This window comes from Anopheles marshallii, chromosome 3 (genome assembly GCF_943734725.1).
Source record: "Anopheles marshallii chromosome 3, idAnoMarsDA_429_01, whole genome shotgun sequence".
Lineage (NCBI taxonomy): Eukaryota > Metazoa > Arthropoda > Insecta > Diptera > Culicidae > Anopheles > Anopheles marshallii.
The window spans coordinates 37214660-37239004 of NC_071327.1; the positions used below are offsets into that span (position 1 = coordinate 37214660).

General features: G+C 39.6%; 6 protein-coding genes across 6 annotated transcripts; 4 read left to right on the forward strand and 2 right to left on the reverse strand.

Moving 5' to 3' along the window:
* Positions 1 to 4488: 4488 nt before the first annotated feature.
* LOC128712557 (trypsin-1-like) lies at positions 4489 to 5407 on the forward strand. The gene is made up of 2 exons (XM_053807450.1): positions 4489 to 4739; positions 4804 to 5407. Exons 1-2 carry the CDS (start codon positions 4489 to 4491, stop codon positions 5405 to 5407), a joined length of 855 nt encoding a protein of 284 aa, XP_053663425.1.
* Positions 5408 to 5763: 356 nt separating this feature from the next.
* LOC128715009 (uncharacterized) lies at positions 5764 to 7453 on the reverse strand. The gene is made up of 3 exons (XM_053809890.1): positions 6783 to 7453; positions 6220 to 6712; positions 5764 to 6156 (listed from the first exon to the last, which is right to left on the reverse strand). The coding sequence occupies exons 1-3, from the start codon at positions 7451 to 7453 to the stop codon at positions 5764 to 5766; spliced, it is 1557 nt and encodes a 518-aa protein (XP_053665865.1).
* Positions 7454 to 14470: 7017 nt separating this feature from the next.
* LOC128712559 (methyltransferase-like 26) lies at positions 14471 to 15360 on the forward strand. Its single transcript, XM_053807451.1, has 2 exons — positions 14471 to 14506; positions 14680 to 15360. Exons 1-2 carry the CDS (start codon positions 14471 to 14473, stop codon positions 15358 to 15360), a joined length of 717 nt encoding a protein of 238 aa, XP_053663426.1.
* A 125-nt stretch (positions 15361 to 15485) lies between these two features.
* On the reverse strand, positions 15486 to 16619 carry LOC128714579 (probable ribosome production factor 1). Its single transcript, XM_053809451.1, has one exon. It carries the CDS (start codon positions 16617 to 16619, stop codon positions 15486 to 15488), a length of 1134 nt encoding a protein of 377 aa, XP_053665426.1.
* Positions 16620 to 18230: 1611 nt separating this feature from the next.
* Positions 18231 to 18964, forward strand: LOC128715283 (uncharacterized). The gene is made up of 2 exons (XM_053810165.1): positions 18231 to 18245; positions 18467 to 18964. The coding sequence occupies exons 1-2, from the start codon at positions 18231 to 18233 to the stop codon at positions 18962 to 18964; spliced, it is 513 nt and encodes a 170-aa protein (XP_053666140.1).
* Positions 18965 to 20121: 1157 nt separating this feature from the next.
* On the forward strand, positions 20122 to 22533 carry LOC128712079 (Golgi phosphoprotein 3 homolog sauron). Its single transcript, XM_053806975.1, has 4 exons — positions 20122 to 20325; positions 21335 to 21581; positions 21981 to 22156; positions 22285 to 22533. The coding sequence occupies exons 1-4, from the start codon at positions 20122 to 20124 to the stop codon at positions 22531 to 22533; spliced, it is 876 nt and encodes a 291-aa protein (XP_053662950.1).
* The last annotated feature ends 1812 nt before the right edge of the window (positions 22534 to 24345 follow it).

Below are 24345 nucleotides of genomic sequence, written 5' to 3' on the forward strand. Positions count from 1 at the left end.
TCTTAAATATACCTTCCTCATTCATCATTTTAATGAAATAATTTTAATGATTATCCAATGGAATAGCCCTATTTTTGTGCGGTTGTTTCTATCTAAGTCAACCATTTATAAAGTTGATGTACGATAACATATGAGGAAACAATATCCCATGCTTCTATACCTTCATAATGTCTTTGGTTGATTTTGTTTTATAACCTGCTGTTAATATGTTTTCCTTGACATCGGTAACTCAATATATTACATCTTCATACTTGTGCTCCATTAGAAGCTGTGGGATGCTACTGTTTAAAATTTTCGATTATAGTCAACTGTTTGTCTATATCACCAGTTAATTAACTTGTGGCATTGCTCTGAGCTGCCGCATAACATTTCATATCAAGCTAAATGTTCTTCGACTGTTACAGGAACCCTAACTCTCGTTTTGCTAGATTTGGCCCGTTGATAGGACGTATTTTCGTAGCATTTAAATTTGCTCCTAATGCGAAAAACTCGTTAAAAGAGGCACTGATTATGAAGGGGTAAACTGTACTGAGTTGTTTAGTAATCAATATTTGTTATGCAACACAATATATTCTTGGCAATTTGTCTTACTTTTGTCTTATTTTTACTTCATGTATAGAATTCCCTGCCAGGCCGTTCCTTTTGAATTTGAAAAAAAATGTAGGAGTCTGTGTATTTCCGGCTAATGTGTCGGTGACCCACCGGTAGGCTCCCTTGAGTGACCCACTCTATCCTCGACTGCTAGCAAGGGCAGTGAAGTGCGTGTTCTTTTTGTGTTCTTTTTCGGCTTATTATGTTATCGTCTTAAACCATAATAATTATAGTATAGTATTTATTATATTTTTAAAGTATTTTATAGTATTTACTAAAAAATAATTTGAAAATATAATTTAAGAATACAAAAATATTAATTTCTCTTACAAATTATAATGCACAGCGATACTTCAAATTTCTTTGAGTATTATTTGGTCTAGACAAAGGGAAATTAAGAACTATGAATAACCTTAATCTGAATTAAAGATGATTACAGTTTATTATACATATCTTCATTAGTTTTGGGGCGGCCCGGTGGCATGATGGTAGCGGCACCGGTCGTCACACGAACGGACCGGACCAAAATCCCATCCGGACCAATCCCCCGTAGCAAGGACTGACTATCCGGCTACGTGGAAAAATAAGTCGACACGGCCAGGCCGTTCTAACGAAAAACAAAACAAAAATCATTAATTTAAGAATTAACAATAGTGAGCCCTCATTAAAGAGCATAGAAGAAATAAAAGTTCCATTGCATTTCATTGCAATCGCACAGATTACGTTTTCAGGAAACCGTATTGCTCCTGCATCATTCCTAGCAGATTGCGGCCACTGGTAATGAGCGATTATCAATAACAGGAATCGGATGCATTCAAACAGAAAATTATAATTTACGATATCGCAATTAGCATGTGTCGACCGAATGATAACATTGTCATCAACATGGCAATTTGCTCCGATAACTGTTACAAACACATTATATTGGAAGAATTATAATGGAAATGCGTTGCCTGAGAAATTACATGCACGGTCAACCTTAATATTTTCGTAACATCACATGGAAGACATGCTGTACATGCATTCGTTTCATTTTTGCTACATTACAAACGTGGTATGCAATCGAGGATAAAATTTTCCTAACGATAAAGGAGAAATAAACGAAGATTTATCTAATGAATAAATTCCCCGTGCAATGCATGCTGTGAAGAAAATGGCCATCCCATACTGCACACACTGGACGGTCCATCCTAAACCATAACGACTGACCCTGAAATTCGTTTGACCATGGCTGCTACAAACCAGACACGAAATGCGTTCCAAGCGCTGGGAACCAACCAACCAACCAACGACAATGTGCAAGTGCATCAGCGAACACGCAGTTTCACTGAGCCTACGACCGCAACTGCACGAGAGACAACAGTGCAAAACGGGATCACAGGGAGATGTGATGAAAAACTGCCCCCGAACGAATGCATTTATGGAAGATCTGCAAATGAGCAAATAATTGGATGAAACTCGAGTCCCAGACATAACAGTGACGGCGCGCCCGTACCGGGATCCGACCGCAGAAAAGTGCCACCCCCGTTCGAACGATGCAAGTAAAACAAGGGAAGCATAATTGCATTTGTCGCTGTCGGCGATGTTTCATTCCATTCCAACCGTTCCGAACACCTATTACTGGGGGCCGATAGGGAGATGCCGGGAAAAAGGTTTGTCAGCACCATCAAAAGGAAATTCCAGCCGCAACTTTGCCGGCCTGTCCGCTGCAACGAATGGAAACAATGGTACCGCAAAGGTAGCGAAAGGGAAAAGTGATGGTGACAACAAAAATGGCACTGCATTCTACAGCACGGCGCGGAGTAGATGAAAATTTTGACACCAATAATTATCGTTCTCCCACCGGGTACTCAAAGTTGCAAATATCGACGCCCGTTGAACACTGCATCGGCTAACAAATCGCAATCGAATGCAATTTTGTGTGGCAGCAACTACAAACAATAGTGTCGCTCGTGGAACGCGATTTCTATCGGAAGGATGAGCAATTGTTTGCGGTTGTAGACAATGATACTACGAACGATAAATTATGGCCACCATATGACTCAGACATTGGTCACCATGAATCGGCTATCTTGAACGATGGCAATGACCACATCTCAGTTTCTTAGCTGTTTTGTCTGTATCGATCTTTACGAGACAATCAAAAATTTGTGATGATTGGTAGCAATTTAGTTATTGCTATCGCCAACACACCGAAGAGTTGAATAACTTGGTTACATATGCCTTTAGGAAGACGATCGCATAATGAAAACATTGTGTGAAATTAGGGGGAAAAACAGTAACCAAATCTCCCGTAGGGTAAGAAACAATACCATTATGATACATTTGATGGCCCGAACTGAGAACCAACCAACTGAGAAACCTTTTCAATCAACATGTAATATAAATTAAACAGACTTTGTGATTTTTGTTATGCTTCATACTAAATCCTAAGCAGGTTTGGCAACGGTGCTATCGTGTAAAAGCCGACACCACTGTTACTAAATTGCAATTGAAAAGGATATACTTACATAAACTAAATTAAAGACTATACTATCAAAGATGCATATGATGCTTTGTCAGTTTAAAAATGTTATTGCTCCGTTATATGCTTTTGGTTGCTTCAAAATGTTTCTACTTTAATGTGAAGAAAATAGCTGGTAGCATATCAAAGCAAAGATTTTGACCACTTCATATCAAACGATATGACATAGTAGGTTGTTATGAAGTTATATATGAATATGACATTGTTATCCAACAGAACAAAACAATTACCCGTAAGCAGTAACTCACTCATAAAGAAACCACTGAAAAGAAATAACAAATAGCAAATTCGCTCAACTAGCGGCCTACGCAAACGCAAGCATAAACAATAACAAACATAAACAACACAGGTGATGCGTTAAGCTAAGTAAGTAAACTCAAGGCTCCCAGTACTGAACGACAACAGCAAGATTATTCCGTTATTATTGCATTGAAAATAATAAGTAATTATGTTGAGGTCATTTCCCTAAACATAGTTTAACATATAGAGTAAAACCACATCGTAACATAGAGAGGATATAAATAAAGATGCCTCAGCTTAGACGAGACAGAACCGTTTAGACCGCTATACATCACGCTCAAGTGATGGCGGTTGGTGGGACCAGATAGGTGTTATGTATGAGCTATTGCAATCACTGAAACCATCACTGGAAAACGGGTATCAATCTCAACTGTTGCGATTGAGTCGACGGGAAGAACAATGCCCAATACGTGGAGAGGTAAAATCATTCTTCAGCACGACTCATCGCTAAAAATTGGTCAACCCTCAAACCCTACTATTTATCATTTGTTTTTAATGGTGGTTAGTCCATGTTGACCGGCAGTTTCGGCCATATGAAGATATCAAAAACTAGATTGATACCTGCATAGTGTTGAATAATGAACGCTTCTACTGTGACGGTATTCCAGTCATCCGTAGCTACTGATGGATGACCCAAGTGTTAAAATGATCGATTTTTTACAATAAAGATACATTTTTAGAATAAAAACAACTTGAACTTAATACATATTTTCTAAAATGAATATAAAATTTTTAAATTATTTACTAATGATGCTATTTTTAATTTGATATAATTTCTTACCAAAAAAATACAACAGTTTGTGTATGTAATCAACCGTTCAAGAAATAAGTATACAATTTTCACTTACACGACCAACGCATGTACACATAATTATCACACAGTTTATAATGAAGCAGCGCATCCGAAATATTTATTCAAATTACAACAATCGGTGTTTGGCATACAAGCATTTGGATTCAAACTTCGGCCTAGTTTAGTTATCGACAGAAATGGAACCCCTGGGCAGATGTTCTGTAATGCTACTCTTGGTATATAAAACACCACCCGGATACAGCCAAACTCGACAGTCAGAATGAAGTGTTGCCTTGCAATGCTATACTCAGTGACAGCACTTATAAACTATAGAGTTGGTCATGCTTATGCGAACGATCTAAACTCATCAACAGTGATCAGTGATCGTTCGAACGAGGAACGTATCGTCGGAGGTGTTCCGGTAAATATTCGTGATTTTCCGTACCAGGTGTCGCTACGGCGGGGAAGACACTTTTGCGGTGGGTCGATTATTGACGTAGAATGGATACTAACTGCCGCGCATTGCACGAGGTGAGAATGCTATTAACAAAAACTTAGGCCCATTTTAACTCCCTTTCCCTTGGCATTGTTTCAGAACCATCAACGTTCTCGGCCTTTGGGTTCACGTCGGTTCCACCCATGTAAACGATGGTGGTCGATCAGTCAAAGTGAGACGAATTCTTCACCATCCGAAGCAAAATTCGTGGAGTGATTATGATTTCTCACTTCTCCATCTGGACCAACCGCTCAACTTCAGCGAAACGGTTCAACCGATTCGTATGCGTAGACCATCGACTAGCGAAAGTGACGGAGAGCTATCGGATGGTACCTTGTGTAAAGTTTCCGGCTGGGGAAACACTCACAATCCGGATGAATCCACCCTCGTCCTACGGGCTGCCAATGTTCCCCTGACCAACCATCGACGCTGCAACGAGGTGTACGAAGGCATTGGAAGCGTCACCGAGAGTATGATATGTGCGGGCTACGACGAGGGAGGCAAGGATTCCTGCCAGGGAGATTCGGGTGGTCCGCTCGTGTGTGACGGTCAATTGACCGGAGTTGTCTCGTGGGGTAAGGGATGTGCCGAGCCGGGATTTCCGGGAGTTTACGCAAAGGTTTCGACAGCATTCGAATGGATCGAACAAGCGTTGCAGGTAGAACGTGTATCCGAAGCACCGGACAAAGTAGAAGCCTTTTAGTGTCGAATCATTTTAATCCGGGATTTGATGCAAAAAAAAAGTTACACATGCCCGACATTATAGATTATCTTTTACCAAAGCATGGAATATGTGCAAAATGAAAAAAATATCACAAGTGGTACTCTCTATATGTTGCTCAGTTTTGAATGCTGTCGGTCCGACAAGGATGCTTTTGTTAACAAAATAGCATTAAAATTGTTAAACATTGTGAAGGTTTGCAAGTTCAAGCTGGTACCTTTAACTTTTTAAACCGAGCACTTAGCAAGGAAGTAGATATTTTCTTACTAAAAAAATTTTATACATCAGTATTTCTTTATTACCACAACCAATCAAATATCAATAGCAACTCTAAACCATCAGGACTCCGCATCACTGCTTTTCGGAAACATTGCTTCAAAATCGTCACTAGTGGCTCGAATGTACTGTTCGGCAAATCTGTCGGCTACCAACGAGATTTCTTCCTCAGATTTAGAAAGATCATACAACTCACCAAACTCCTCTGGTAGGATCGTTTCTTCAACCGGTAGTACATCTTCGTTCAGCCCCAAAACATCGTTCATTTCCGCAATCGGGTCATAACTTTCGCGATAGCTAGGTTCGCTTCGACCGGAATCAGAATCAATTGTTTTCGTATCATCACTGCTAGCACTGCAGCTCACATCCTGAACACCACTCTTTTCAGGAGGATTTAACGTTTCCCAGTGCATAGCAACGTCACGAAACATATCGTTATAAACCTTCTTGTAATACTAAAAAAGATTTTAATGAACTATTACATAGTAGCGAACGCTCAGAGTATGCAAACTACTTACTTTGGGCTGGGCATATGTTAGTCCTCCGATGACTACTTTTTCAAGTGTAGACGTAACACTGTCCTCATCACAGATACTTTCGTAATCTTCGGAAGCGTACTGATCGACAAGAGACTCTGCCATGGTTGTGGTCGACACACTCGCTTCGTCAGAAACGGTTGACTCAGCCACTGGTTCCGGCAGACATTGATTAACTACAAATACATTGAATTTCGACAAGCTGGTTGAAGCGATTTGAATGCCTTCTTCAAGATCAACCGTTAAGGAACGGTTTACGCTCCGCTCATGGTTGTCCAACCGATCTTCAAATATCAACGAATGCGTAGACATCTGGGTAGAGTGACACTTTTGTTGACCATAATGTAGTCGGCAAATCTCTCGCGTCATTTCTACCGTATCCAGGCACTGGTTATATTCACTGATGAATTTTAAAAGTTCTTCATATTGATACACCAACCATTGTATAGCTCGATCGTCGATATGTTTTTGCTGACTGAAATTATAATCAGAATTGCTTCGAACAATCTACCTTTCTAATAGCAAACAAACTGTATCACACTTACTCTACGGCAGTTTTGACGATTTTTTCCATCTCCTTCATGATTCGGGATTTTTCTTGTTGCATTCGGCAAGTTACTTCGCGCTCCAGCTTTGTCCTATAGTAGCAGGCCATTTTGCACAGCATATCCTTGGCCTGTTTTCGTACCTTCCGACACACAAACTCTCCCCATACTTTTCTGGCTTCGGCATATCCACGGTGCAGGTCACCTTTCTCTTCCCAGAATCGTTGCTCCAGTGTTTTTTCCATCTTCCTCAACAGTTCGTCATAGCGCTTACGCTCTTCGTCTCTTGCAATGTTAATTTTCTGACGATATTCGAATTTCAAAAAGTCCACCTCATCTGGACTGACGCTCTCTGCTGCAGTTTGCTTCACACGTTGCCTCCAATATCCGTCCACACGGTGAGAGATATTGCCGCCAATCTGGAGAATATGTTCATGAATCTGTCCGCGAATTGTATCGGATTCGTGTGGTGGAGACAATCCTTCCGGCAAGGCTATGCAATCTGGTTGCACTGCGGACCGCTGGCTTGGCTGCAAGGTGCCGACTACAACGCTCGCCAAATCAGGGCCTAGTTCGTTGGCCATTTCTGAAATCGTAGGAGCTGTGCCTGTTTGCAGAAAATATGTGCGACGACACAATTTTGAAGGTATCTTTTTCTTGCAGGAAGTCATCTTTGATATTTATGTTTGTACCACTGCTAGAATAATGCTGGAAGTTTTCGCCACACGTTTCTACACTCTCATATCACGAATATGATGGGTGTATTCTTTGGCAACCACTGTCACACCGGAAGTTTAGAACAATAAATACCATAACGATCTTTCCAAATAGAAGCACACTATCAACATTCAAGGCCTACTGCTATTAAAACTTTCCCCAATTTCCGATGCATTTCAGATGTCGATTTCAAATTTTCAGCAATTTAATTTTCACTTTCGGCAACAATTTTATGATTCATCATTTTCCAAGGATTCATTCTAAGCAAGGATTCTTGCTCTGTTTCTTCTCTTGTTCCTTGTTGTTTTTTCTCTTGTCCCAAGATATTTTTTTCCAGATTTACCCTTACGTTGGTCATCGCTTTGCATAGGGTACACACAAATAACTCCTTCCTCTGTTTCTATTTCCATATTAGTTAGTGACAGGTTAACCTTCCACCTTTGAATATAGTAAGATACGACTCGTGGAACCAATCGTTCCTAGCGTCTGATGATTTCTCCCCCAACATATGCCACTCATCCAAGTGTTACTGATATTGAATGCCATATTTTAAATTAATATCCCCATGCATGTGTTGTTGTTTAATAAGAAATCACATGTTATGCATGCACAGAGAGGTTCACTCTCTTCCCGCAGTTTCACACCCGGTTTGCTCCAAGAGCACAACCCCAACATCAGCAAACTGGAAGTTATTAGTTACGGCTTTCCAATGGAAGTTCGGCACATCCGTGTCGACTGAACGTTCCGTCGAAGGAATCGAACCATGTCCACTTGTCTTCGTTACGGCGCTCCGTTATCAATGATGATGATGATGTTGAAGTAGGATAGTGCGGAGCAAGAGTTGCTTGTCTGCAGTGTTCTAGTGTTTCAGCACGCGCGTTGTTGTTGCTGAACTCAACTATGTAGGCGTCATTTTCTACCGACTATACATACTCCACACCCTTAGGATGTTCGTCGGTTATGATACGATGTTGTTTCACCTTCCAGTCTCACCCCAAACGCGGCTGGCCAAGATCAACAATACCGGTTAAGGAGACCATCCAACACTCCGCCTCCGAGTCCGATCTGTAAGGCTACACTTTACTTCAAACGCTCTCACCTTGAGATCCGGCTGACCCGTCGTACACCCGTCCTTCCTATTCAACCACAGCCGGGTTCCTTTTTCGGTAATTGAGCTACGCCACCGAGTGCGTCGACCTACAGCGTGTACCACCCAGCAACAGCCCTGTTCGTAGAACGTCAACACGCGGGGTAGGAGATTGATACGTAAACATCGTTTCACCGGCGCTTGTGGCTAAGCGGTATGCAAGGAACAATCTTTCGAAATACCCTCCCACATACACACATATATGTGTTCAGACATTTTCCGACAGCAAAATGGGATGGAGTAACACCACATCGACGGGATGAAATTTGCATTCTAATAGATGACGCTCATGACGGACAGATGGCACCTTTCCAGCTTGTGCATAACCAGGGAAGAAGGCACCGATCAAGACTTCCCGCTGCTAGTGCAATGCAGTCGAAGCATACACATAAGCAAATCCAATTCCAACCCCGATTGAACCAAACATATTGCTGATATGGTTCATTTTGAAGCGGCATTATTGTGCTACTATAATGACTAAATAACAAAGAAGTACTGTAAATTAGTTTCGGATTTGATTGTAGCAAACAGAAAGGTACACAAAATGTTTACGAAAACGAACGAAGATTATTATCATTGTTATCATTTGAAGCTACTGAATCTTCAGAACCGCAAGATGCTGATTGCGGTGCTGGCAATATTTGACCAATAAATTTTAAACTGCTAGCAGGACATCCTATGCATAGATGTAATACAACAGTGCAACAACAGCAACAAACATGCATGTGATAATTATTTGCTTATTATCCTTGCATTTATCCACCTTTAAGGACAACAAACAATTGTTTGTGCACATGTATTAGGAGCTGCAATTCAAAGCACGCTGGCTGTTACGTACGCAGCCAAATATTGTTCAACCGTCTCAATGCTGTGCATTTGAAATGACAGCATTCTCTGTCAAAAGAAACGTTGAGAATCAAATATTCGAATTTATTCATGCTTAACGAGACTGTGGATCGAGATAATGAAATCGTTTCATTTGTCGCTTATTACGTTCTATGTGGTACTATTATGTGGCTTTAGTTTAAAATTGTATCAATTACGTACGGCCAAATCTGACCATCTGTCTAACGGGTGGGTTTTTGATTACAAAAAATGGCAGTCGAAAGTTGGTGTCAAGGTGACAGCATCGTATCGGACAGCATCCCTTTTGTTTATAAGCATTTTCAAAAATTCGCAAATTCAAAAAGCAAATTCAAAAAAATAAAAAAACATAAAAAAAAATAATAACAACAAAAATACAAAAGAATCCATCAACGTCGAACCATATAGCGAAACAAGATGGTAAAAATTAAAATCCTACAAACAAACATTCAAAGTTTAAAAAGTAACAAAGAGGAACTAAACCACATCCTACGCGACGAGGAATTCTCGATAGCATGCTTACAAGAATCCTGGCTAAGGCCAGGAAAAATGATTAGAATCCCAGGTTACAACATAGTAAGACAAGACAGACAAGACGGCTATGGAGGAAGCTGTATACTAATCAAAAAAAATATTAAATACCAAATCAACAATTTCACAGACATAACAGAAAATATACAAACAACCAGCATAAAACTAACAACAGAAAACCTAACAATTATAACAACATATATAGCCCCACAAGCTAACATAAATGAAATAAAAAACACCATTAACAAAATTATACAACACAACCTTACACAGAACAGAACCATAATCACAGGAGACTTCAACTCCCACCACACCTTCTGGGGGGACGACCTAACAAACAGAAAAGGAGAAACAATAATGGATGAACTACAGAACTCAAATTACATCATAATACCAAACGAAACATATACACACACACCAACAGACGTAAACAAAAGACAAACAGCAATAGATTTAACAATAACATCCAACGACATATACAATCACATTACAAGGAAAATCAAGGACAAACACGTAGGTGGAAGCAATCACAAAACAATCGAAATAATCTTTGAAAGCCATACACAAAAAACCCATCACACCGTCCTCAATAAAAAAAAAATAAAAAACGATATCAACAATATTAACCCCCAAGAAATCAACACAATTAGACAACTAACCAACAAAATAAAGAAAATAATAGCAAACAACAAACATAAAACAACTATAAACCTAAAATCATGGTGGAATGACGAAACAAAAGCAGCTTTCCAAGATAAAAACAAAGCTAGAAAAAAATTCAACCAATTAAGATCACTAGAAAACGCAATAGAAGTCAGGAAAAAATCGGCAATATTAAAAAGAAAAATAAAAAAACAAAAGGAACAGAACTGGCAAAACACTTTAGAAGGAATCAATAAAAACACCAACACCAAAGACCTATGGAACCTGGTGAATAAATTGAACAGTAACAACAATCTGAACAGCAACAATCACAAAGAAATAAATATAATACATAACGAAACAAACAAGGCAAAGGATTTTCTTAAGCTGAACTTTACAAATAATACAAACTCCAAATTCAAAATAAACATTCAAATAGAACCAAATCAAGAAAACGAACTCATTGATCAAACTCTATGGGAACAAATAATAACAGGAAAGAAGAACACAGCACCAGGACCAGATAAAATTACATACGACATGCTAAGAAACATCAATCCTGAAACTTTGAAAAAAGTCCTAAACGAGGGAAATAACATGTGGAGAAAAGGAAGAATTAAAAAACATCTAAAAAGAATGAAGATAATAGCCATATGCAAACCAAACAAAGACACAAACGATATAGAAAACTACAGGCCAATAGCACTAATCCCAACAAACACAAAAATATTCAACACAGCCGTTATAAGGAAAATGAACAAACACATAGAGAACAACAATATACTCCCCGAACTATCATTTGGATTCAGAAACAATAGAACCACTAATCAACCAACTAACTACATAACAAATCATATACAACATAACAAAAGGAAAAATTTAATAACGGGTATAATATTCATTGACCTTGAAAAAGCATATAACAAAGTTAAAACAAAAATATTAATTGAAAAAATGATAGAAACTAAGATACCAACACAAACAATCAAATGGATTCAATCATTCTTGACTAATAGAACAATAGAATTAGAGAGCAATAATCAAATAATCAAAAAATTAGTTACGGATGGACTACCCCAAGGTGACGTTATGTCACCAACCTTATTCAATTTCTACACCAAAGATTTACACAAACACATAGATAACAATCACATAAAACTAATTCAATACGCAGATGATTTCGCCATAGTTGGAAACGGAAAATCTCAATTAGAACTAGAAACAAACCTACAACATGCCACGAACATTTTTGCTCAAGAAATAACAAAACTAAACTTAACGATCAACACAGGGAAAACAAAACTTATGACTTTCGAAGAAAACATCAACAGAATAATAATCATCATACAAAACAACCCAATTGAGGAAGTAAAACATTACAAATACCTGGGAAATATTATAGACAGAAAACTAACGTTTAAACCTCACATAGATTACATAAAGAACAAAACAAACACCAGACTAAACATAATAAAAATTTTATGCTCTAGGAAAAACAACTTATACCCACACAAAGCGCTAAACATATACAGAGCTAACATTCGAAGCATAATAGAAGCAGGAAGCTCGTTTACAAACAACAGCACAAAAAAAATACAAAAAACTTTAAACACAACCATTAACCAAGCACTAAGAAAAGCTACAGGATGCACTAAAACCACGCCTTTGAACACATTACACGCTTTAGCCGCAGAAATCCCATTCAACATAAGAAACAAGTACACCACCCGGAAAGAACTAACGAAAAACATAGTATTCTCAAAGCCAATAAGATCACAAATAGAAAAACATCAAAAAATCAACTACAAAAAAAGAAAAAAAACCTTTCAAGAATCGCTATTTGAAAAAGACAAAAACAAATATACCCACCTTTATATAGCCACAACAAACAATATTGAAGAACAAATACAAATAGACATAACACTTACCAATGAAATAGACAAAAAAATTAACAATAACAGAGATAGGATGAAACAATTAACACTACAAAAAATAGAACAAACAAACCAAAACAGACCCTCCATATACACGGATGGAAGCATAATTAATGGCAAAGCCGGAATAGGGATATATATTAAAGAAACGAACGTACACACATACCTCGACTACAGCTTAAAAAAATACGCCTCCATAACCACAACCGAAATTATAGCAATAAGCAAGGCCCTCGACAAAGCAGACGAAATGAAACTAAAAAAACCAATCATATACACGGATAGCCTAACAGCATGCAATATACTGAAAACCGCCCAACAAAAACTGCTAATAGAAGAAAATATATACAAAATAATAAAAACATGTACCAAATTAAAAGCAGAAATAGTTTGGATACCATCCCACACAGGAGTAAGAGGAAATGAAATCGCAGACTCTCTAGCAAAAAAAGGGACAATATCTCAAGTAAAAATAAACAACAAATACAGATACCCAGATATTATTAAATTATTTAAAACGGAAATGATTAAGGAAACTTTAGAATGGTACCAAAAAACAATAAATAACAAAGGAAAAAAATTTGCCAAATTTCAAAAAGAATTTAAGCTCGAACCATGGTACAAACAAACTAACCTAACAGGTAGAGAGGTAAAAATATCAAACAAAATTTTATCAGGGCATGATCTCTCCGAATACTGGCTGGAAAAAATGAAAATAGTTCCCGAAGGAAACTGTGATACATGTGCTAGTCCAAACACCGGGTGGCATAAAATTTTTGAGTGTCCAAAATACGTCAGATCCACGGAAATTAATATGAATAACCTTATAGAAAAATGGCAACAGAAATCAGGACGAACTCTAAAGAAAATTATAGAACTGATAGACAAAAATAACATAACTATATAGAAAGGCAATAAAAGACAAACAAAAGACAACAATACAAACACCCCAAAATCAGAACAACCATAACTAAACAATAGTATACAAAGGAGATTCCTAACTTCTTTACAAGAAGAGCAAAAGAATCTCCTAATACTTTCAGTATAATAAGATATTCCGACCTTGAAACGACAAAACAATACGTAAAGCTTCGATCTCAAATCAAAACACAAAAAGGAAGTTTCTACCAAAAAATAACAATAAGTAAAAGGCACCAAATATTCATGATGATTTCTGACGTTCCTTTGCCGGACAAAGCTTACGCCAAGAAAACTAAGAATAGAATATCAACACAACAAACAATAGGAACACAATAGAATACATAGGAGAAACCAAGCAGGAAAAAAAAAATACAGGAAGAAGATAATAAGGAAAAAAAACATGTTTCAAAGAAAGACGACTACAACCCTCTAAGCACCACTCAAAAAAAAAATAAATAAATAAATAAATAAATAAAAAAAAATAATAATAAAAATAACATTATTAACACCCAAAAAAAAAAACATACAAAAAAAAAAGAAAAAGAAAACCAAAATAAAATAACCCAATAATCATACTAGCTGGAAAAAAAAAAAAAAATGAAGTGGAAATGAAATATAACAATCTGACTAACCAAAAGACGGTAACACATGCTCGGTGATGGAAGATAAATACTGACACGACACTCACGCAACAAACAAAAAGAGAAGAGACGAACGACGCAACAGCAACAACATCAACATAAATCGGGACAGAAGACAATACCGACAATAGAAAACAACTCAGAAAATAACAAAACAACAACAAAATCCAATGGAAATGGAACGAAATATGAAGGAACATATACACTAACATAAAACCGGTGACAGAAACTAACAACAAATTCACAGAAACTCACCTGGAACAATAACATCAAAACAATAACATCAGAGAAATGGACTCACAGTCCTACTCTTTCACAAACAGGGTGGTACGCCTCTGATTATGACAGCAAATGTCATAGGAGGTTTCAACCCATCCACCTAATAAGAAGAAGAAGAAGAAGCATTTTCAACCTAATCGCTGATTATCCATTCTGCTTGCGAGCTGGCTAACAAGATTGTAAGGTAACTATCATGCGTTTGCTTTATAATTTGAGTGTAGTGTAAAACTAACCATTTTCTATCAATATTCACATATTTCAGCATCATGAAAAAAATAACATATCCAGCCGCCGAAAGAAACAAAGATCCGATACTGAATGTGCTAAAGCGAGTATTATCAAACACCGCACCTAATCTACGACTTCTAGAAATATCTTCCGGTGCTGGAGTGCATGCAGCATACTTTGCCAAAGAATTCCCCAACATCACTTTTCAACCATCGGAATTTGATACGGCCTTATTCGGCAGCATCAACGCTTATCGGCAAGAGGTAGAGAACGTTGCACGTCCGGTCTTTATCGACGTATCACAGCCCTGCAGTGAATGGCAGAATGAAGCCAACGTGAATCTACGCTGCTGTGCCAATCAGTTCGATTATATGCTCAACATCAATATGTTACACATTTCACCGATAACCTGCACTAAGGGACTGTTTCATAATGCATCGGAACTACTTAAAAGAGGCGGACTATTGATCACCTATGGACCGTATGCCGTGGACGGCCTTCTTACACCAGAAAGTAATGTACGTTTTGACGCTTCGTTAAGACGCGAAAATCCGGAATGGGGTATACGTGATACGAGCGAATTGTGTAAAATGGCAATTGAAAAAGGAATCACACTGCAAGAAGTGATCGATATGCCTGCCAACAACAAATGCTTGATTTGGAAGAAGGAATAAAACTACAGGCAAACAAGGTTCAAGCTTGCATCAAATATAAATTCGGGGCGGTCGGTATAATAAATATAAATAAATAAGACACAAATTTACTCGATTTCGATCCAACAAATGCGAAATTCTTTATTCTAGAGGAAAAATCTTCGTCGGCTTTCCATCTGGTGCCGTTTGTTTGTGATCATCCACTCGTAATCACCACATTTGCCATCGAACAATCCCACCTGCAGGGATCGGAGTTTCAACGTGAAACGTGGCCCCAGTTCCCGTAGCTTTACGCGTTTTCCGTTCTTATCGAATTCGTACAGATGATGCCGGAAGAAAATGTAATCGCGTTGGTTGTGAAATGTTACGGCTCGTCGCCCGCGAAACTCTGGTTCGTAATGGAACAATGCTCCCAGCATTCGACCGATAGTCAATCCAAGGCGAGTTGTAAAATTGTTCAAAATCACCTCCGGCCGGTGGGTCGTAATGTCCGTATCTTTACGCTTCAAGTCTTTCATGCCCTTGAAATTGCTAATTTTAAAATGTGCCGTTGGTCCTTCGGGAAGATGAATTAGAAGCAAACCTTCCGGTTTCTTTCTATTCTCATTCACCACCAAAATGTCCGTAAAGTTTTCGCGTATAGCGCTTTTACAGACCCGTTTCAGATGTGTTTTGTTACGTCTAAATGTAGACGCATTCGGGATCATTTTACGCAGCAAGGAAGCGAACTCACGGGTAACATTATGCGGTGTCGCGTTGAACGTTATCATCACCCGCGGTGTGTAGCTCTTCTTGTAATATTCACAAAATTCATCGTTTGCCAGATCGTTCATCACTTCAGCCTGTTCTTCTCCCTCGATGTTGGTCACCGTCGTAACATCCTTCTCTCGCAATGTTTCGATCGTATGGGTCGGAGCAGACGGTATGCCTTCCAATTTACGCGTCTTCTTGTTTACTTTTTCCTCCTTTCTCTTCGTGGTCTGAAGCCGCTTGAAGCGCTTGTGACGAATTTCTTTATTCTTCACAAAATTTATCGGATTAATCACGGGAAATGTGGTCTCCTGTGGATCTTCTTCATCATCGGCAAGGCCTCTTCGACGGCGTAAACGCAGTAACTCTTTCGCGCGTTCAGCTACTTCCAGGGCTGCCTTTTCATCCAGGTAATCCTGCAAACGTTTGCGCTTAGGTTTTCCTTCGTCTACCTTTTCCTTGGCATTATTTTTCGAGGAGGTTGGCTTGGTTTCCATTTCCACATCACTATCACTATCGTCGCTCGACATTTTTAATAATTTTCTTCAAATACGAGCAAATTACAATGATTTACAATATGAACGCAACACGGCGTTCGGGGACCACGTTGTGATTGTTGTTCTGGTTACAAGATACCGATTCAAGATGACAACTACTTGACAACAGACTGCAATGTCAAACGAGAAATGGCGTGTATGCCCAGCTAACAAATTAATGTATGCGAAATATAAATTTGAGTGACCTTCGTTCAGTTTTTGACTAAATTCACATGTTGACACAGGACGGATGTATGCCTGCATTGCCAACCATCTTTTACTTTGAAAAAAGTTTTAATTCACTATATTGCACTCCGCTCATGGTTGTTCAGCCAACCTTCAAATATCAACGAATACGCCAACATCTCATCTGAGTAGAGCGACACTTTTGTTGACCATAATGTAACCGGCAAATCTCTCTTTGCCATCGAAAGAGGGCCCTCTTTTTATCAGTTATCTAATGAGCCTCATAAAAGCTGAGGTAACTCATGACACCACATCACACTGTGAGAAAAAGGTGGCCCGCTTTTTCTCAGACCTAAACTGAGTCACACAAAATAAAATAATGGGGGACCTCATTCTTCAACTCATTTAATCGAGGATTTATCCTACCTATTAGGAAGGATTACTACCTTTCGAAAAACACTGGGATGGTTTACCATTTATGAATGGCAAAGTTATTCACACATACTTTGTAAACGCAGCCATCATGAGCTGTCTTTGGCAAATCCTAAACCATAGCTACCTTTGAGAGACATTGGTGTACAAACATCATGTGCAGCTTAGAGAAAGTTATGTTAAACCCGTACTACTAGGGAATTTTGGCTCGTTATTTGCTGTCAAAATCCGCATTTTGACGCAAAGTTCCACCTGGACCGTGTAATACATTGAACCGGGCCCAAAAGTTTTTTTGTCATTAATTGATTTCAAAAACAAAAAGCATGGTTTATTCACATCTAATTGAACGAAACATTACTGTTGACGACGATGGTTCCACGCCTAACAGTGGATGTTTACACACAATTTTAACTTTGACAGAAAACATACCATCCGATGGCAAAAAGAATTGGTCATGTCAAATGTCTTTTTTCGGATTGGCTAAAATCTGTCAAACGCGATTTGACAGAAAATGGCTGGAGCCAAGAAGCCATCGTGTAACACGGCCATTAGGGAGACTTTGCAGCTTTGAGAGACGAGAATTGTATTGAAAATGAAGGATTGTCAGAAAGGTTCAGCTTAGGAAAACTTGCTATTTTGAGAGTTACTACCTTAGAGAGACTTGACTGTAGTTGGTCAAAACATACGACACTCATATTGTCCGGAATTGACCGGAATTACGACACTCATATTGTCAACGAGGAAGTAACTCATTTTGAAAAGGCCTTGCCAACAGGGAAAGGTACGAAATGAGATACGAATTGTTAATTGGGTCCTTCGCGTCTTGGTTTTCTCGAGATAGCTGCGCGCTTAAATCATTTGCCAAGTGCGTTCAACATAAACAGAACAGCGGTTACTACTGGTAATTGTGATTCGTGTGCATTTATACGGAAAAATACTCGAAATTTGCTTTCTAGATACCCATTCTGTTACCTTTCATACTCCGAAATGAATGAAGATGAGGTAAGAATTTCCAAGCAGTCCCCAAGCGTTATGGAGTGCAAGCTTCTCGGCTTTTCGATTTGTTTACATCAAAATGTTTAGTGGTGTTCTCAACAATTGCCTTCCAGTTATGCACTTTTGTACGATGAAGCTCGTGAAAAGCTGCTCGCTCAAGACTGTGGCACACTAACCAGTAAACGAAGATCGATACAAGATAACATGCATGAAAACGCTTCTTACAGGTACAACATCTTCCCGAAGAAGAAGTTCCTCTTGAACAACAAGAGCAACGAATTGTATCCATAGAAGAAGATCAGTTTGAATCAGCAGACGAAGCGGAAATTGTTGACATCGAACACAGAGCACCTCGTCGATCACCACGAATACAGAGGCCTGCAACCAATAATGCACAAGGACAGTCTTCGGCCCGACGCAGAGCCGCCCAGGCAAGGACCACTGCTGCACAACGAGTAACAGCGATACAAAACGCAATCCGACGTTCCAATGGACAGGATCTAGAATACAAACAAAAGATCTTACGAGCTCTCACGCAAATCACACGTTCGTTTGAGATGGTAGTTGAACAGCAAGCCGATGGCAACCTCATGTTTTGGCAAGCAATCGCTTCGGAAAGTCGTTATTTACGACCCGCTTTATATACCCAGTTCAAAACGGAGGTTATCGATAAGTTAGCTGAGTACATAAGGTTGAATCAACACACTTTTGAAAGCGAAATGTAAGGCGCTAATTTTGATCATTACAATCTACATGCAATTTAAAATCTTTTTTATGCAAATCAACTGTTTGTCTCGGTATATCACGTTACAGCTCACATCCGAACAACTGGTGCAAAACTCTGTAAACGTGAAATGTGATGAATTAATTAATGACAATCTCTAAATTCCGGAACAACCCCATTGCAACTTTTCCGGTTTATAATTCACTCAAAGATTGTTTACATTTCGTAATGCATCAAGGTATTAATACGTAACTACCTTGCATTAACCACCTTGTTCTTGCCACGACAATTGTCAGCTTGACGGGAGCTCTGGATAGCTTCTGTCATTTAAATCGTTCCACGAATCCGCCATGTTTTTTCCTATCTGCTGCTGCAGCAGTCGTCATCGTTGCCGTGTTCCGTGTTACCAATAGTGAATACAATATTATTTATTTTCACTCTACTAAACGGAGCGTTAATGCATTCCCGGGGTTGTCGGGTTGGCTGTTGCAAGATCAAAGTGTAGGTAGGCTAATACTGACCCACGGTTAACAACAAAAGAATCAAACCTGATGTGAGAACGAGCACCACACGGGGACTGGAAAGTTGCCAAGGGGCACCAAACGACAACGACGACGACGACGCAAAGTGCGACGTTGGTTGTGCTCCAACACCATCTCCTCCAGCCTTGAGACAACCTCCCAAACAAGCGGTATTCAGGAATATCGTACTCCCCATCGCAAGTTGAAAATAAGGGGCACTGTGTCTTATCCAGCTGTATACACATATTCCGTTCTGGTCAAGTATGCACGATCAGCAACGAAAAGCATTGATCTAATAAGTGCAGGAAGTTCTGTGCGTGTGTGCGTAGAAAAAAGTGTATGTGTGCATATTTGTTTGTGGCCCAGTAACAATCCATCAGTGTGTGTCCACGGTCATCGTGTATGCGGTAGTAATAGCAGCACACGTACATTTAAGTGGTACTCCTGCTGGGTGGTGCAGGAAAGAAGGCAGGTGGAAAAAGTGTAGAGTGCAAGGAAAGGCCAACCACCACCACCAACACCGTGTCAGGTGTCAGTCGGTAACCCCAGCGGAGGCTGACTACTCTACACAGCACAGCAAAACAATCACATCACCGACGAGGACGGCGGCCTAAAACGGCAAACGGGGAGCTAAAAGATGAATCGAACGGACGGGCTTGTGCGACGTGTAAAAGCACGCGACACCGAATCAAATGGAGGATCATCTTCATCCGCGGCGAATAACGCCGATCCGGAAGATAACAAGATAGACAAGGAGGACGAGATGGAAGACTGCGACTCCAAGGAAACGCGGCTAACGTTGATGGAAGAGGTGCTGCTGCTTGGGCTAAAGGATAAGGAGGTAAGAATGGACGGCAATGTGTCGTCGAGATAGTGAGACAGAGCGATCAATCAGCGTCACTGGTACGCCAAGTCGCGAATATAAAATGTATCGCAATTTAAGCATTGGAATCTGAAATGCATTCTAAGATCGAAGGGCAACATACATAACACTATTCACCGTGCGATGGCCCCGGAGAAGCAGTAGATGTATCGGTTTGCCGTAGCAATCAAAGTATGACACAATCAGTGTCCGCTAGATGAGTGGTCATAGGTTTTTTGTCCACGTAAAATCTTTTGCTCTGTTAAGTGGCGTAAGCTCCCCAACATTAGTGTTAATTTTTTTTGGTCACGCTTTCGGAATTGATTGTTCCTAAATTCGTGTCCGATATCATCATTCCGCACAAAAGTTATGAACACTGCCTTGTGCGAGGTGAGCCGTTGTGATCATGATAATGTTTATTAGTTTGCCATCGCAGCTATCGCAGTGAAAATAGCCCCATTGCAGTGAACTCAATGTGGCATTACTGCGCCTATTTAGAAGCAGCGATTTACAAAAAAAAGGGAATTTTTAACGCAATCGGTATATTCTTTTTGTGTACAACAGTTCTCCCTTGGTTTACTTTCGTTTGAATACCGACAACAGTCTTAACTGAGGCATGCCAGTTTCCTCAATTCTAAGGCTACTTTGTTTTTTTTTGTGCAAATAAAACAATTGCTTCACTTGTTCTATAGTCTATCCGTGAGGTGAAACGTGCTTGGTATTGTTTTTCTTCTCCAACGTTCGGCAGGTAAACAACGTTCTTGCGTAAATGGTGCCTTTTTGCTACACCAACTGTAACCAGCTCGCTTAACACGGTTGACATTGATAAGCTGTTTACTGTTTACCGTCCATAATTGGTGGTAAAAGAATTACTGCGAACGTCGCCAAAAACAAGTCTACAGATTATTGTTATATGATGAATGAATTAAGTTTTTTGAGCATTTCTCAACTCCATTCTGATTTTTTGTTTGGGTCTTCCTTCTGACAGGGTTACACATCATTTTGGAACGATTGCATATCGAGCGGATTGCGTGGTTGCATTCTGATCGAATTGGGGCTCCGTGGACGCATCGAACTGGAGCGTGCCGGTATGCGAAGAAAGGGTTTGTGCACGCGGAAAATCATCCTCAAATCCGACACACCAACCGGTGACGTACTGCTCGATGAGGCCTTGAAACATATTAAAGAAACGTACCCACCGGAAACCATTCAGAGCTGGATCGAATATCTAAGCGGTAAGTTTGCCGAACGGTGTTCAACCGTAGGTCAATTCTTAAGTCAAGTTCTCGTCGTTCTCGGCATTAGTTTACATGTTATCTTTGCTATCTGATAAGAGAGTATCGAACGCTCGATATGTAGTATGCACACGGTGAATGGTGAATCTTTAATATGAAAACATCGTTGAGGATTTATTTATTGATATTTATTTGCGATTTATATGAAACTTTAAGCTATTTTGCTTGCTACAATCAATTAAATCAATTATACGTTTTCGAGTCATTTGATGTTATAAAGTAATTTAATAATAATGCTTATTACAATTTAAAAAGTTGATGTAACATTGAAAGTTTTAACATTAGACAGCCTCCTCTTAAGCATGGTATTAATCGCTACTTTATTCATACGCCGCACAGGGGAAACATGGAATCCGCTTAAGATACGCTATCAACTGAAAAATGTCCGCGAACGACTTGCCAAGAATTTGGTCGAAAAGGGTGTACTAACGACGGAGAAACAAAATTTTCTCCTCTTCGATATGACGACACATCCCCTAACTGATAACGTTATCAAGTGCCGGTTGGTGAAGAAGGTATGTAACTGTGTGTTTGTGTGTGGTAACAGTAAAGACAAGTATTCGTCACACAAATGCAAAAACGTGCTCAGGATGATTTAATCTGGCTTCTTTCGTTTCGTTTCTCCTGCAATGAACGTCTGCAGATACAGGATGCGGTCCTAACAAAGTGGGTCAACGATCCTCAGCGGATTGGCAAACGAATGCTGGCACTGATCCTGCTAGCGCACGCCAGCGACGTGTTAGAGAATGCCTTTGCGCCACTCAACGACGACGACTACGAGCTGGCGATGCGACGGGTAAGAGAGCTGCTCGATCTTGACTTCGAGACGGAGTCCTCCAAATCGAACGCCAACGAAGTGATTTGGGCCGTCTTTGCGGCCTTTACCAAGTAAGATAAGAGCAAACCCTTCCTAGTTCTGCCTAGACGCAATAACGCGACCGCGCGCACACACATACATGGCACTGTGCGGAAGACAGAGCAATACAAGTCTGTTTCTCCGACGGAACACAACTGTGCAACGATTGACATGTATATTTGCGCTTCAGGGGATACAATAGCCCTCATTTACTGTAAAACCGATCTCCGTACGCTACATGAGTGTGGCACACGAGTAGAGGGAGGACGTTCTCCGGATAAAAAAGATACGGTGGGAGTGGATGGCAGGTGCTCAGGAGTAGTAAGAATTACCGAACAGTTTGGTTTGTTTCCAACGGGTTTTCCGCATGGCGTACAGTACATGAATCCAAACTCCTAGTTGTGGCCAATAGGATGGGACCACTAGCAATCACATCTAACAGCAGCAGCAGCAAACAGTAAATAACACAACCTTGCCACGGCGACACGAATTTGCAAGTGAAAAAAAATGAGTTGATAGAATTGTGATTTTGTAGTAATTTTTTGAACGCATCAATGCAATTATTATGGAATTTTTGCGATAGCGATAAGATAACAGCCGGATAACATTAGGGAGCAGCTGTGATCGTTTTCGAAACACATGCTTACATCGCAGGAAGTAATCAAATGACACAATAGCAATCGCCATAACTTCTTCCGGCGAGTATAACGATCATATAAACAAAACAATAAGCACATTGCAAGTCCGTTCAACACTGGGCGTTTTCGTGAAAAAACAATGGTACTCGATACGTGCGATGGCCACAAACGTAACTATTGGAACTAAACAAACAATCGTGTAAAATTAGCCAAGCCTGCATGCAACATTCATGTTCGTAACGGAAGCAGATGACACAATCTAATACCCGCAAAACATTCGATAGTCAAGGTAAAGGAAAGTTTTTCGTTTCACGAATAGCTGCATCTTCTAAGTTTTGTTGGTACATTCATCAAAACCTCTAGCACACACTATTTCAAACCGTTGTTCACTGTTGCTTGTTTAGCTGCGTAAAGGTTTTATTGTTAAGCAGAAACATTTCAGTTCCGTACTTTCCTAACGTTCCACATACTTTTCACCGAAAAAGGAAAGCAGCACATACATACATTTATCTGCAAAACCAAGCAACCTGTACTGTTCGATTTCAATATTCTACCGTACACGTGATAATCGTCTTTGCAGTTTAGTGTGTACGGAGGAATTCCACTATGGACCGAACGATAGTTTTGTTCCGTTGCGTTTTGTCAACTTGATTTTATAGGTGCAAATGCAAAATGACCGACGCGAATATCTTCGAACATGAAAGGTTAGGACATTTTTTAAACACTTATCTAGTTAAAAACCTTTTTGAAAATATCTATAGCAATAGAAGCATAGCTTACCGTTGCTCTGGGCATAATTGAGCGCGCTGAGAAGGGGACAAGTGATCACGAAGAAAGTCAAAGGCACGATACAATATTGAGCTTGAACATCACGTAAATTCCGGTCCCCAAACACAAACACAAAGCTAGGCAAGCGACGCATTATGTTCACCTTTCTGGAAACTGAATCGAAACACTAGAAACCCAAAAGCAAGCTAATTGTAAAGCGGTACGAAACATTCTTCACTGTCGTGTTTAAGGATAAAACGATGCTTTTTTCTATCTTTGTTTCCCGTTGTTTTAGTAAATTTTATTTAAGTGGTTTTTTCCTCTACAATTAACACATGTAGCGATAGTGTAAGGAAACAAGTTCATTCGTTTCGGTTAATGGCTTTCGAAATTTGAAATCAAACAATCTGAAAGTTGCATAATCTGTTCTCGAGGCGCGGCG

Excerpts from the sequence above, each read along its gene's own strand:
- LOC128712557 (XM_053807450.1), top strand. The coding sequence starts at position 4,489 with ATGAAGTGTTGCCTTGCAATGCTATACTCAGTGACAGCACTTATAAAC. Across the intron at positions 4,740-4,803 it reads ACTGCCGCGCATTGCACGAG|AACCATCAACGTTCTCGGCC; the intron begins GTGAGAATGCTA and ends GCATTGTTTCAG.
- LOC128715009 (XM_053809890.1), bottom strand. The coding sequence starts at position 7,453 with ATGACTTCCTGCAAGAAAAAGATACCTTCAAAATTGTGTCGTCGCACA. Across the intron at positions 6,713-6,782 it reads ATCGTCAAAACTGCCGTAGA|TCAGCAAAAACATATCGACG; the intron begins GTAAGTGTGATA and ends TTATAATTTCAG. Across the intron at positions 6,157-6,219 it reads TAACATATGCCCAGCCCAAA|TATTACAAGAAGGTTTATAA; the intron begins GTAAGTAGTTTG and ends AATCTTTTTTAG.
- LOC128712559 (XM_053807451.1), top strand. The coding sequence starts at position 14,471 with ATGGACTCACAGTCCTACTCTTTCACAAACAGGGTG. Across the intron at positions 14,507-14,679 it reads ACTCTTTCACAAACAGGGTG|TGTAAAACTAACCATTTTCT; the intron begins GTACGCCTCTGA and ends ATTTGAGTGTAG.
- LOC128714579 (XM_053809451.1), bottom strand. The coding sequence starts at position 16,619 with ATGTCGAGCGACGATAGTGATAGTGATGTGGAAATGGAAACCAAGCCA.
- LOC128712079 (XM_053806975.1), top strand. The coding sequence starts at position 20,122 with ATGAATCGAACGGACGGGCTTGTGCGACGTGTAAAAGCACGCGACACC. Across the intron at positions 20,326-21,334 it reads TTGGGCTAAAGGATAAGGAG|GGTTACACATCATTTTGGAA; the intron begins GTAAGAATGGAC and ends TCCTTCTGACAG. Across the intron at positions 22,157-22,284 it reads AGTGCCGGTTGGTGAAGAAG|ATACAGGATGCGGTCCTAAC; the intron begins GTATGTAACTGT and ends GAACGTCTGCAG.